This window comes from Monodelphis domestica, chromosome 2, assembly GCF_027887165.1.
Source record: "Monodelphis domestica isolate mMonDom1 chromosome 2, mMonDom1.pri, whole genome shotgun sequence".
Taxonomy (NCBI): domain Eukaryota; kingdom Metazoa; phylum Chordata; class Mammalia; order Didelphimorphia; family Didelphidae; genus Monodelphis; species Monodelphis domestica.
Window position 1 is genome coordinate 290,959,369 of NC_077228.1, and position 12,997 is coordinate 290,972,365.

The following is a 12,997-nucleotide window of genomic DNA, read 5'->3' on the forward strand; positions in this document are numbered from 1 at the left end:
CCTCACTACCTTACAACTGTTTTTCACAAATTGTATTCTAATTTTTCTAAGATCCCATTTCCCTAACCAGATCAAGCTCAGTATATCTTCCTCCAGGCTCAATAAGTCCATCCATAAATTTGGATGGGCTTTCACTTTCTTCTTGCTTAAGATTTTCAAATTTAGTCCATGTGCCAGGACTATCAAAACAGCCTTTCATAGCTTTTAGCAATGCATTTCTAGCCTGGCATAGTTGTAAGTAATCTTGCTCTGAATTTGGGTCCCATTTGGAATCTTCAGTTGGCCAATGAGCTGTTCTCTCTCCTTGGGCCTGATTAACAAGAGAAAGAATCTTTTCCCTTCCCCTTTCTGTTAGCAAGGCCTGGGGCAAATCTCCTACATGTGGGATTATATGTTCAAAAAATGCTTTCAAACTTTATTTATCACCACCAGAAGCTCAGCTTCACAGGAAAGTATTTTTTCTTTGAATCTCTCAATGTTCTGTGGAGAAAAGGGTGTAGGATATCTACGTTTATTAATCTCCACATCTGTTATATGTAGGGACAACTTTTTTTTTTGCCAAGTTTTTCAATTTTATTAGGAGGTAAAATAGTTGTTTTCTTTTTTTTAAAATATATTTTATTTGATCATTTCTAAGCATTATTCAATAAAGACATAGATCATTTTCTTTTCCTCCCCCCCACCCCCCATAGCCGACACGTAAATCCACTGGGTATTGCATGTTTTCTTGATTTGAACCCATTGCTTTGTTGATAATATTTGCATTAGAGTGTTCATTTAGAGTCTCTCCTCTGTCATGTCTCCTCAACTGCTGTATTCAGGCAGTTGCTTTTCCTCGGTGTTTCCACTCCCATAGTTTATCCTTTGCTTATGAATAGTGTTTTTTTCTCCTAGATCCCTGCAAATTGATCAGGGACATTACACCACCATTAATGGAGAAGTCCATTACGTTCGATTATACCACAGTGTATTAGTCACTGTGTACAATGTTCTCCTGGTTCTGCTCCTCTCCCTCTGCATCACTTCCTGGAGGTTGTTCCCGTCTCCATGGAACTCCTCCACTTTATTATTCCTTTTAGCACAATAGTATTCCATCACCAACATATACCACAATTTGCTCAGCCATTCCCCAATTGATGGGCATCCCCTCGTTTTCCAGTTTTGGGCCACCACAAAGAGCGCAGCTATGAATATTTTTGTACAAGTCTTTTTGTCCATTATCTCTTTGGGGTACAGACCCAGCAGTACTATGGCTGGATCAAAGGGTAGATATTCTTTTGTTGCCCTTTGGGCATAGTTCCAAATTGCCCTCCAGAATGGGTGGATCAATTCACAACTCCACCAGCAATGAATTAATGTCCCTACTTTGCCACATCCCCTCCAGCATTCATTACTTTCCTTTGCTGTTATGCTAGCCAATCTGCTAGGTGTGAGGTGATACCTCAGAGTTGTTTTGATTTGCATCTCTCTGATTATAAGAGATTTAGAATACTTCTTAAAGTGCTTGTTAATAGTTTTGATTTCTTTATCTGAGAACTGCCTATCCATGTCCCTTGCCCATTTATCAATTGGAGAATGGCTTGATTTTTTGTACAATTGATTTAGCTCTTTATAAATATGAGTAATTAAACCTTTGTCAGAGGTTTCTATGAAGATTTTTTCCCAATTTGTTGTTTCCCTTCTGATTTTAGTTACATTCGTTTTTTTGTACAAAAGCTTTTTAGTTTGATGTAGTCAAAATTATTTATTTTACATTTTGTGCTTCTTTCTATGTCTTGCTTGGTTTTAAAGCCTTTCCCCTCCCAAAGGTCTGACATGTATACTATTCTGTGTTTACCCAATTTACTTATGGTTTCCTTCTTTATGTTTAAGTCACTCACCCATTTTGAATTTATCTTGGTGTAGGGTGTGAGGTGTTGATCTATTCCTAGTCTCTCCCACACTGTCTTCCAATTTTCCCAACAGTTTTTATCGAATAGTGGATTTTTGTCCCAAAAGCTGGGATCTTTGGGTTTATCGTATACTGTCTTGCTGAGGTCGCTTTCCCCCAGTCTATTCCACTGATCTTCCTTTCTGTTTCTTAGTCAGTACCAAATTGTTTTGATGACTGCTGCTTTGTAATATAGTTTTAGGTCAGGGACTGCAAGGCCCCCATCATATGTGTTTTTTTTTTCATTATTTCCCTGGATATCCCTGATCTTTTGTTCTTCCAAATGAACTTTGTTATGTTTTTTTTCTAAATCGGTGAAGAAGTATTTTGGTAGTTCAATGGGTATGGCACTAAATAGATAAATAAGTTTGGGTAGGATGGTAATTTTTATTATATTGGCTCATCCTATCCATGAGCAGTTAATGTTTTTCCATTTGCTCAAGTCTAGTTTTAGTTGTGTGGCGAGTGTTTTGTAGTTGTGTTCATATAGTTCCTGTGTTTGTCTTGGGAGGTAGATTCCTAGGTATTTTATTTTGTCTAAGGTGATTTTGAATGGGATTTCTCTTTCTAGTTCTTGCTGCTGAGCTGTGTTGGAGATATATAGAAAAGCTGATGATTTATGTGGGTTTATTTTGTATCCTGCAACTTTGCTAAAGTTGTTGATTATTTCAATTAGCTTTTTGGTTGAATCTCTAGGATTAAGTAGACCATCATGTCATCCGCAAAGAGTGATAACTTGGTCTCCTCCTTGCCTATTTTGATGCCTTCAATTCCTTTATCTTCTCTAATTGCTACTGCTAGTGTTTCTAGTACAATGTTAAATAGTAGAGGTGATAATGGGCATCCTTGTTTCACTCCTGATCTTATTGGGAATGCATCTAGTTTATCCCCATTGCAGATGATATTAGCTGATGGTTTTAGATATATACTGTTTATTATTTTTAGGAATGACCCTTCTATTCCTATGCTTTCTAGTGTTCTTAATAGGAATGGGTGTTGTATTTTATCAAATGCTTTTTCTGCGTCTATTGAGATAATCATGTGGTTCTTGCCAGTTTGCTTGTTGATGTGGTCAATTATGTGGATGGTTTTCCTAATGTTGAACCAGCCCTGCATCCCTGGTATAAATCCTACTTGATCATGGTGAATGATCCTTCTGATCACTTGCTGGAGTCTTTTTGCTAGTATCCTATTTAAGATTTTTGCATCTATATTCATTAGGGAGATTGGTCTATAGTTTTCTTTCTCTGTTTTTGACCTGCCTGGTTTTGGAATCAGTACCATGTTTGTGTCGTAAAAGGAGTTTGGTAGAACTCCCTCTTTGCTTATTATGTCAAATAGTTTGTATAGTATTGGGATTAACCGTTCTCTGAATGTTTGACAGAATTCATTGGTGAATCCATCAGGCCCTGGGGATTTTTTCTTAGGAAGTTCTTTGATGGCTTGTTGGATTTCATTTTCTGATATGGGATTATTTAAGAATTCTATTTCCTCTTCTGTTAGTCTAGGCAGTTTGTATTTTTGTATATATTCATCCATTTCTCCTAAATTGGTGTATTTATTGCCATATAATTGGGCAAAGTAATTTCTAATGATTGCCTTAATTTCATCTTCATTGGAGGTGCTGTCGCCCTTTTCATCTTTAATGCTGTTAATTTGCTTTTCTTCCTTCCTTTTTTAAATTAGATTGACCAGTACTTTGTCTATTTTGTTTGTTTTTTCAAAGTACCAGCTTCTTGTCTTATTTATTAAATCAATAGTTCTATCACTTTCTATTTTATTAATTTCTCCCTTAATTTTTAGGATTTCTAGTTTGGTTTTCTGCTGGGGGGTTTTAATTTGATCGCTTTCGAGTTTTTTCATTTGCATTTCCAATTGATTGATCTCTGCTCTCCCTTGTTTGTTAATATAAGCATTCAGGGATATGAATTTACCTCTGATTACTGCTTTGGCTGCATCCCAAAATGTTTGAAAGGATGTCTCGCCATTGTCATTTTCCTCGATGAAATTATTAATTGTTTCTATGATTTCTTCTCTAACTATCCGATTTTGGAGTATCATATTGTTTAATTTCCAATTGGTTTTATATTTGGTTTTCCATGTACCATTACTAATCATTATTTTTATTGCCTTGTGATCTGAGAAGGCTGCATTCATTATTTCTGCTTTTCTGCATTTGTGTGCTATGTTTCTGTGACCTAATGTATGGTCAATTTTTGTGAATGTGCCATGTGGTGCTGAGAAGAAGGTGTATTCCTTTTTATCCCTATTTTTTTTCTCCATATGTCTATTAATTCTAATTTTTCTAAGATTTCATTCACTTCTTTTACCTCTTATTTATTTTTTGATTTGATTTATCTAAATTTGATAATGGTTGGTTTAAGTCTCCCACTAATATGGTTTTATTGTCTATTTCTTCCTTCAATTCTCCTAGTTTCTCCATTAGAAATTTGGGTGCTATATTATTTGGTGCATACATGTTGATTAATGATATTTCCTCATTGTCCAGAGCCCTTACCTTCTCTATCCCTTTTGATCAGGTCTATTTTTGCTTTGGCTTTATCAGATATCATGATGACCACTCCTGCCTTCTTTCTGTCAGTTGAGGCCCAGAAGGACTTACTCCATCCTTTAATTCTGACCTTGTGGGTGTCAACCCGCCTCATGTGTGTTTCTTGAAGACAACATATGGTAGGGTTTTGGATTCTAATCCATTCTGCTATTCGTATACGTTTTATGGGTGAGTTCATCCCATTCACGTTCAAAGTTATGATTGTCATTTGTGGACTCCCTGGCATTTTGATATCCTTCCCTAATTCTAACCTTTTCTTCTTCGGCTCTACCTTTTAGTCCAGTGATTTACTTTGAATCAGTCCCCCTTGTCCCCTCCCTTGATGTTTCCCTTTTTAGTCCCTCCCTTTTTGTTCCCTCCCCTTCCCCCCTCTCTTTCCCTCCCTTTTTGTTCTCCCTCTCCCCCTCCCCCCCCTTGGTTTTCCCTTCTCCCTACCCTTGTTGGGTAAGATAGAATTCAAGATCCCAATGGATCTGGATGTTTTTCCCTCTCAGAGTTGATTGCCCTGAGATTAAGGTTTAAGTAAAAAAACCCTCTCTTCCTCTCCTTCTTATAGGAGTTTTCTTCCCCTCCCCTTCCCATGTGAATCTTTGTGTGAGAAAGATTATTCTATTTGGTCTTTCTTTACCCCCTATTTATACATTACATTTTCCCCACATATTAGTATACATAGATTGATATAAATATAGTCCTTATAGAAGAGAGTTTGAGTAAAAGAAGAAGATAACATTTTTCCCCTTTCCTTAATATTTACCTTTTCATGTATTCCTTGCTCTTTGATTTTCGGTATCAAACTTTCCACAGAGCTCTGGTCTTTTCTTTGCAAATAGTTGGAAGTCTTCTATTTTGTTGAATGCCCATACTTTCCCTTGGAAGTATATAGTCAGTTTTGCTGGGTAGCTGATTCTTGGTTGGAGACCCAGTTCTCTTGCCTTTCTGAAGATCATGTTCTATGCCTTACAATCATTCAGAGTAGAACTTGCAAGGTCTTGTGTGACCCTGATTGGCATTCCTTTATATCTAAATTGTCTTTTTCTGGCTTCCTGTAGGATTTTTTCTTTTGTTTGATAGCTTTGGAATTTGGCAATTACATTCCTGGGAGTTGTCTTTTGGGGGTTTAGTGTAGAAGGTGTTCTGTGAGCTCTGTCAGTGGCTGTATTGCCCCCTTGTTCTAGAATCTCTGGGCAATTTTCTTTGATTATATCTTGTATCACCATGTCCAGTTTGGTGTTTATTTCTGGCTTTTCTGGAAGTCCAATTATTCTTAAATTATCTCTTCTCCCTCTATTTTCCAGATCTGTCACTTTGTCGGTGAGATATTTTATGTTCTCTTCTAATTTCTTGGTATTTTGGATTTGCTTTATTAATTCTTGCTCTTTTACACGATCATTGTCTTCCAGTTGCCTGATTCTGGCCTTTAAAGTCTGGTTTTCCTTTTCAGTTTCATCACACTGGTTTTGTAGATGCGTGAATTTCTTTTGCATTATTTCCCACTTTTCCTCCCAGAAGGCTTCCATCTTTTTTGGTCATTTCTGATTCAAATTCTTCATGGGTTTGTGGAGAGTTTCCATTTCTTTTGGAAGGTTTTGGAGCATTTTCTTGTATATCATATTCTATCTCCTCTGTATTTTGTATTTTGGCTCCATAGAATGTGTCCAAAGTCGTCCCTTTCTTCTTATTTTTCTTGGTATTTTGGGGCTTCTGTGCTTCTGTGGAGTTTGCCATCTCTGAATGTGGAGGATTAGCTTTTCTTATCTCTGTCTGGTGTTCAGAGGCTTTAGTCCTGGGCAGATTGTCGGTTCTATGAGCTTTCCCTGGGTTAAATTGAGTATGCCTTCCAGCAATGACTTTCACTGGAACCAGAATGGAAGGGTCAGATCAGGAGGCCACACTCTCCCCCGGCTCTCTGGGTCGGGTTGCTTTCCGGAAGTTGCCTTCAGAATAGCTGGCTGTGAGGCTGTTTCGTCGGCCCTGAGGGTTACTGTTGTTTCAGAGGACCCTGCTCTCTGCGGGGGGATGGGCCACGGCTTCCGGGAGCTCTGAGGGCAGTGACATTCACTGGGACTTGGATAGCAGGATCCAGCCCGTGAGGCTGTCTTGCCAGCCCTGAGGGTTGTTGTTGTTTCAGAGGACCCTGCTCTCTGAGCGGGGCAGGGCTGCGGCTTCCCGGAGCCTTGGACTCTGCGCTCCTACCCATTAGGTCCGAGTGATCTCGGGTTCTGGCTTTTGAGGGGGGGCGTACCTTTTGATCCAGGTCCAGGTTCAGGAGGAGGATTCCCAGGGTCTATGCTGTTGATCGTTTTGAATTTTGGTGCCTTAGGAGCTTATAGTTTGAGATCGGTCGGGAAGGGTTTTCCGGAGATCTGAACTTTAGCTTTCTCTAAGCCGCCATCTTGACCGGAAGTCTAGGGACGACTCTTAGGGGGAAAAGATCTTTATTTGAATCATTTGTGGCAACTACTTCTTGGCCTGTGTTCTGGAGTTCAATGGAGTGGGTTGCAGTGAGACTGGTAGGGGAAGGGGGTGGGGTGGTATAATGGAGCTGGTCAGGAGGTGGGAAGGCAGAGCAAAAAGATTGGGGGCAGGATTGGGGGTGGGGTGGAGAGGAACAGGGGAGGGGCCAGGGGCAGGGTGGAGAGGAGGGGTGATTGGATCAGGTATGGGATGGAGAGGAGTAGGAAGGGAGAGGTCTAGAGTAGTCATAGTAAGGTGGGTGGGAAGGAGGGTACAGAAAAGGATTGAAGTAGGGATGGTATGGGTGGGTGTACGGGAGATGGGTGGGCACTGGGTAGTTAGGGTAGTGAGGTAGATTGGGGGGAAGGGGATAGGAGGAGTAGGGGATGAGTGAGGTCTGACAAAGAGAGGAGCTGAGGGGTTCAAGTCCTGGTTTGGGTCAGTATGAGGAGAAACCTCCTCACAGGCCAGGTGGGATGATAGAGTGTGTTTCTTGTTAGATTTCACTGAAGGAGTTAAACTAGAATGGTTTGGTTCCAAAGAAAGAAAGGTTTCCTCACGTGAGCTAACAGTCGATTTATCAACATGATATGCCCATAAGAACCCGTATTTATAATCTTTGGAATCTTTGTTTTTAATGGTTAACTGCAAATCTTTTAAGATCTTAAAATCAAAAGAGTCATATTTTGACCAGATAAAAGATATGTCCATCCATGCCTTACAAAGCTTTCTAGCTTCTTTCTTTGTCATCCAATTTTTCTTAAGCAAATTAGGATCACTCCAGGAATTTAAAAAGGTATGCAGGAGTGAATCAGAAGGAATATTTTCTGATTTCCCTTGATGTGTTGCATTATTTCCCATATTGTCTAGTTTGTATGTCTTAATCTGCCTATTTAAGCTAGTTTGAGTATTGCTAAATGGTCAACTTAAAGAATGAAAAGTTCGCAAAACATAAAAAGAAGATAGACCTGAAGTTCTTCAATGTTATTGTGGAAGGCAATAAGAGGAGGTTTAAAACAAAAGACTAATGTAAGGAAAGTGTAATTGTTGCACAGCAATAGTATCAATAATGAATGTGTATTTAGTGTAATAATTTTTGTTATTTATAATTATTAACAATATGCATTTATTATAATTAGTGATATTGTCATTAATAATTAATAACATGCATTTATCATAATTATGAATAATTAATAATATGCATTGGTTATAATTATTGTTATTAATAATTAACAACCATAAACCATAAATATCAGTCATCAATAATAACCATTAGTAATTACTAATAATAGTTATTAAAATTAATAATTATTTTATTGATAATGTTATTAATACTATTGTGTTCTTAAATTATTCCTTAATATTGCATGTAATATATTTGATTTAATGTTGACTTTGTTCAATTTTAGAAATTTGGTTTTAATTTCAATTCAATATTATTAATAATTCCTATTAATAATCCTTTTCTTTGAATGTATTCAATTTAATAGCATTATTTTAGATCACTAGTAGCAGTAGCAAAGGAATTCTTTTTATTTTCTTGCAATTTTAATTCTCTAGACAGTAGGTTGTGTTATAAATGTGTGTAGAGTGTAAGGCACCTGTGGGTAGACCTAACTAAGCAAGCAGTCAGATAAAGAGAAAGAAAAAAAAATGTGGCTTTTGATATGTTAAAGAAGGCCAGTAATCTGCAAGGAAAGGTTGAGGCTGGGGGAGGGCAGAGAAGAATTCAAAGAGAACTTCCTTGTAAAAATGCAGTCTGAAGAAGTAATGGAAAAAAGAAAATGATCCTAAAAGACACTTCTTAGCCCAGTTCTAAAGATTGTTTGAGGGGGGAAAGGAGAGGGGAAAGAAAAAGGGAGTGAAATTCCTTCCCCTCCCCCAGAATGAACAGCCATGTGTTTTCAAAGTTGGAGGGGGGAAGGGAATGCCTAACCCTAGTCCACAGCCTGGAAGGACCCCCAGGATTAATTTAATGGGTGTCTCCAAGCAGGTCCCTGCTGCAGTGGTTCAAGTGGGTGTGGCACTTGGGGAAAGTCACTGGACTGGGAAAGACCTGTTGGGTCCCAGTGCCCCTTGGTTAAAAAACAAAACAAAACAAACAAAAAACCTCAGTCCTGTTTGGAATTGAGGGGTGCTCCCATGCTCTGGATTGTGCTGATAGTGTGCCTGGAGAGAGTGCAGAGGCTGGGAAGAAACAGGACTCTGGGTTTTTCATAGCCAGGGCAAGTCAGACTATCAGAGGGCATGTGGGATCCTGCCATGGGATCCTGTCCTTTAATATAAAGCAGCTTCTCCCCTGCCTGGGTCCCCAGTTCCATTTTGGGCAAAAAGCCTCCTTTACCTTCTCTACTTCCCCAGGGAGACCCTAACTCTACCCCAGGATTAATGTGATGCGTGTCTCCTGAGCTTTGAGCAAAGCGGCATTACAAGCCAGCAGTTTGGTTGGTCTGGGCTGGGTTCCTGTGCTCTGGCTGGGACTTAACTGACCCACCCTAGGCTATGGTAAAAGAACAGGGGTAGGGAAACACATGGGAGGGAGATTTCGCACCAATCCATCCAAAGAGGGGCTTAGATGATTCTCTTTCTCTTTCTCAGCAAGTTTCATGTATGTAGGCAGGTAGCAGCCGCTTCTAACTTACCTTAGCTAAGGACTTATTTAAAACTTCAGAAGAAAATTAAGGTCCTAAAAAAAGCTCCTGACTGATGGTCACCAACTGTAAGAATTGAATAATATTTCTACCCAGATATATATTTTATAAAGTTTATTGGAAAGGGCAGGCAACGATTCCTATAAATAACCTGGCCATGTGGTCCCTAGCCTGCATGCCTTTTCCTCCATCCCTCTCACCTGCCTGCTCTGTTCCCAACTTCTTCCTTCTTCATTCTCTTCTCAGTCCACCCCCCTCCCCCCCCAGCCCCTAAGCCTTGACTTTTATTGACATGTACAGCATGTAGAGGATGCAAACCTGGCTCAACTGTGTTATTTCAGAAATGTTTGATGGACAGGCCAAGCTACTCAGGAGGGGGAGGGAATGAACTTTCTTGACACAAAGTACAATGCTAAATGTGAAATTTTCCTTGTTCATAATTTCTATAAATGTCATTTCAAAATGTCTTGTGTGGAAGAGATGCCCAAGTACCTACTAGGACCATGTCAGTTTTAGACATTTCTCTTTCTTAGCTAAAATGCTTGGGATTAGAGTAATGAGAAATTACTAAAAATGATTTCTGGCAAACTTGTGCCTAAAATGCAGAGTATGATATTCGTATTTTTTCTTTAGTCAAATGTATTGTTGAGACTTAACCCGAATGTATTGTTGTTCAACTGTTCAGTCGTGTCTCACTCTTTGTGACCCTGTGGACCCTAACCTGTCATATGGAGATTTCCATTTGATTTCTCAGCAAAGATATCGGAGTGGTTTGCTATTTCCTCTCCATTGGATTAAGGCAAACAGAGGTTTAATGTCTTGGTCGCACAGCTAGTAAATGTCTGAGGCAATATTTGAACTCAGATCTTCCTGACTTCAGGCCCACTGTTCTATCTGGCTGCTTCTTCAAATATTGGTAAAAAAGGATATAATTTTCTCCAGGAACTAACTACTAGAACATAGGGCTGGCCTAAGGAAAAATTCTGAAGAAGGTAACATTTATCTTCACTGCTCCAAGACTATGCTTTCTGTAACTTTCTCCCCTATTCCCTAAGCTCCTTTCTTCCACAATCTTCCATACTTTCCTTGCCCCAAACTCAAAAGGAAAAAAGATAATGCTGACAATACTTCCTTATTGATATAGTATTATGTCTCACAAATCAAGTTTTTATTAACCACCTACTTATTATGTGTCAGGCAATGTGCTAGGCACCAAGGATTCAAAGAGAGAATTGAAACAGTCCCTGATCTCAAGGAACTCATATTCTAAAATGAGACAATATATCCATTGACTTAGTATGTGTAAATGTGTGTACCCAGTACAAAGAAGGTGATTTGGAGAAGTTACTAGCAGCCCAAACAAGTATTATTATTTTCACTCTACTGATAAAGAAATTGCATCTCAGAGAAGCTAAATGACTTCCCCAGAGTTATCCAGCTTATAACTATCAGGGAAAAGGTTTGAGCCCATGTTCTCTTTGTACAATATCCCATTACTTTATTATTAAAATAATTAATCTCTAACACTAGCATTTCAGGTATCATTAAGGAGATATTATGGGAATAAATAAGGGACCCTTGCAGAATCTTTAAAATTATGCAAACTATGGGCATCTAGGTGAATTTAGAGCCAGGCTTAGAGATAGCAGATCCTAGGTTCAACTCTGGCCTCAGACACTTCCTAGTTGTGTGACTCTGGGCAAGTCACAACCTCCATTGCTTAGCTGTTACTGCTCTTCTGACTTGGAACCAATACAAAATATTGATTCTAAAATGGAAGTTAAGGGTTTAAAACAAATACATAATGCAACTAGGCATTCACCAATTTTCTATGAGTAAGGCTGACTATGAGTCCAGCAGAACTGACCTTCTCATTCGGGGTTCCTTGCCCAAGGCGCAGTTGAGCAATGATATCTTCCAGGAAGTGAATAATCCATTTCTGCTTTGTTATACATTGGAGTGTATACTCAAGAAACTATGAAGGAAGAAGAGAACATTTAAAAGTCCATGCTGGCTCCTATTTTCAATAGGAATGCAACCTTTTGGACCCTTTCCTGGATTGCTATGAGACAAATATATAGGAGCTCCTCCGTCCCCCATTACCTGGTTCCATATCTTCATCCAATTTTTCTGCATGGAGGTAAGGAGTGGAAAAAGAGCATGTAATGGATGACAGACATTATTTAGCAAGTCTTCTGAAAGTGATGGGGAGAAATTAGGGAGATGTTCACCATCAGATCCTGGCTTTTGCTAAGGCTACTAAAGTGGGAGCCAGGGACATCTCTACCAAAAACAAACAAACAAACAAACAAGCCCTTACCTTCCATCTTAGAATAAATGCTTGGCATTGGTTCCAAGACAGAAGAATGGTAAGGGCTAAACAATGGGGGTTAAATGACTTACCTAGAGTCATGCAGTTAGAAAGTATCTGAGGTCAATTTTGGACCCAGGAGCTCTCCTCCAGGTCTGACACTCTATTCACTGAACCACATAGCTGTCCCTCTATGAAATGTTTTTGACTCATGGGCCTTATTCTGTGTCCACAGACTTATTCTATCTCCAGTGTTATTTTGTCCACTCAGAGACTTTTTTAGCCATCAAGTCTCAGAAGTCAATTATGATGGCATAGGTAGCCTTCTTGGAGTTGTAGAGCTTCAAAGGATTTTGAAAAGATAGCTAATGCATCTTTTGCTCCCTAAACAAAGATACATTATTAACAGGTATTGATAAACTTTTATTTTTTAGGATTAGTTTTCTCTGTCTGATAAACTGTGTCCTTCTCATACCCTCTCCTCTTGCCTATCCATATTCTAGGTTCTCTCAGATCTGGGTTTTCTATTCCTGAAAGTTTTTGTGCTAAAAACTTTCTATTTTCTGGCCTGTGCTTCAGAGGTGGGGAACTATTTGCATTTACCTGATAAGACTCACTCCTAGCCCTATAAAATATCCAGGCTGCCCTGCTCCGTGAAGATTGAACCAGGATTCACAGGAAGAGTTAAGTGTGATAATGTACCATGCCCAGGAGGTGGCCTCTCAAAACCCAATTCTGGACTTTCTCTTCCTGCCATGGCATGGAAACCATTAGTCCTGAGGTTTCCTGGTGACATGCTTGTTTGTATCCCTTCCCTGTACTTTTTTTGGAGGTGTGGGTCCCAGCACCAGGGGGAGGCTTGGTGAACTACCCTAGCACTCTTCTCTTGTGGACTCTGCCTCCTTGATTCCATTCTCTCCAGTATTTCCAGTTCAGCCCCTTGGTTTTCTCTTAAAAACACCAAATAAAAGAACCCAATGCTTCCAGAATTTACCAGTCTACCAGATTCATTTTTGAAGCATCTTTATTTCTAGTAATGATATTAAATACTACGTTAAAATATAAACTATTTGATTTGC

At 39.2% G+C, this 12,997-nt stretch overlaps 1 protein-coding gene across 5 annotated transcripts in view; it reads right to left on the reverse strand.

Moving 5' to 3' along the window:
• LOC103096394 (maestro heat-like repeat-containing protein family member 1) overlaps positions 1–12,997 on the reverse strand; it is a 143,553-nt gene that overhangs the window by 78,310 nt on the left and 52,246 nt on the right. For all 5 annotated transcript variants that reach the window (XR_008916557.1, XM_056818348.1, XM_056818347.1 and 2 more), the window contains one exon: positions 11,475–11,582. Coding sequence is in view for 4 of the 5 variants with exons in the window: in XM_056818348.1 (XP_056674326.1) it covers positions 11,475–11,582 (108 nt within the window). In the remaining variant the exon portion in view is untranslated. The remainder of the gene's footprint in view (positions 1–11,474; positions 11,583–12,997) is intronic.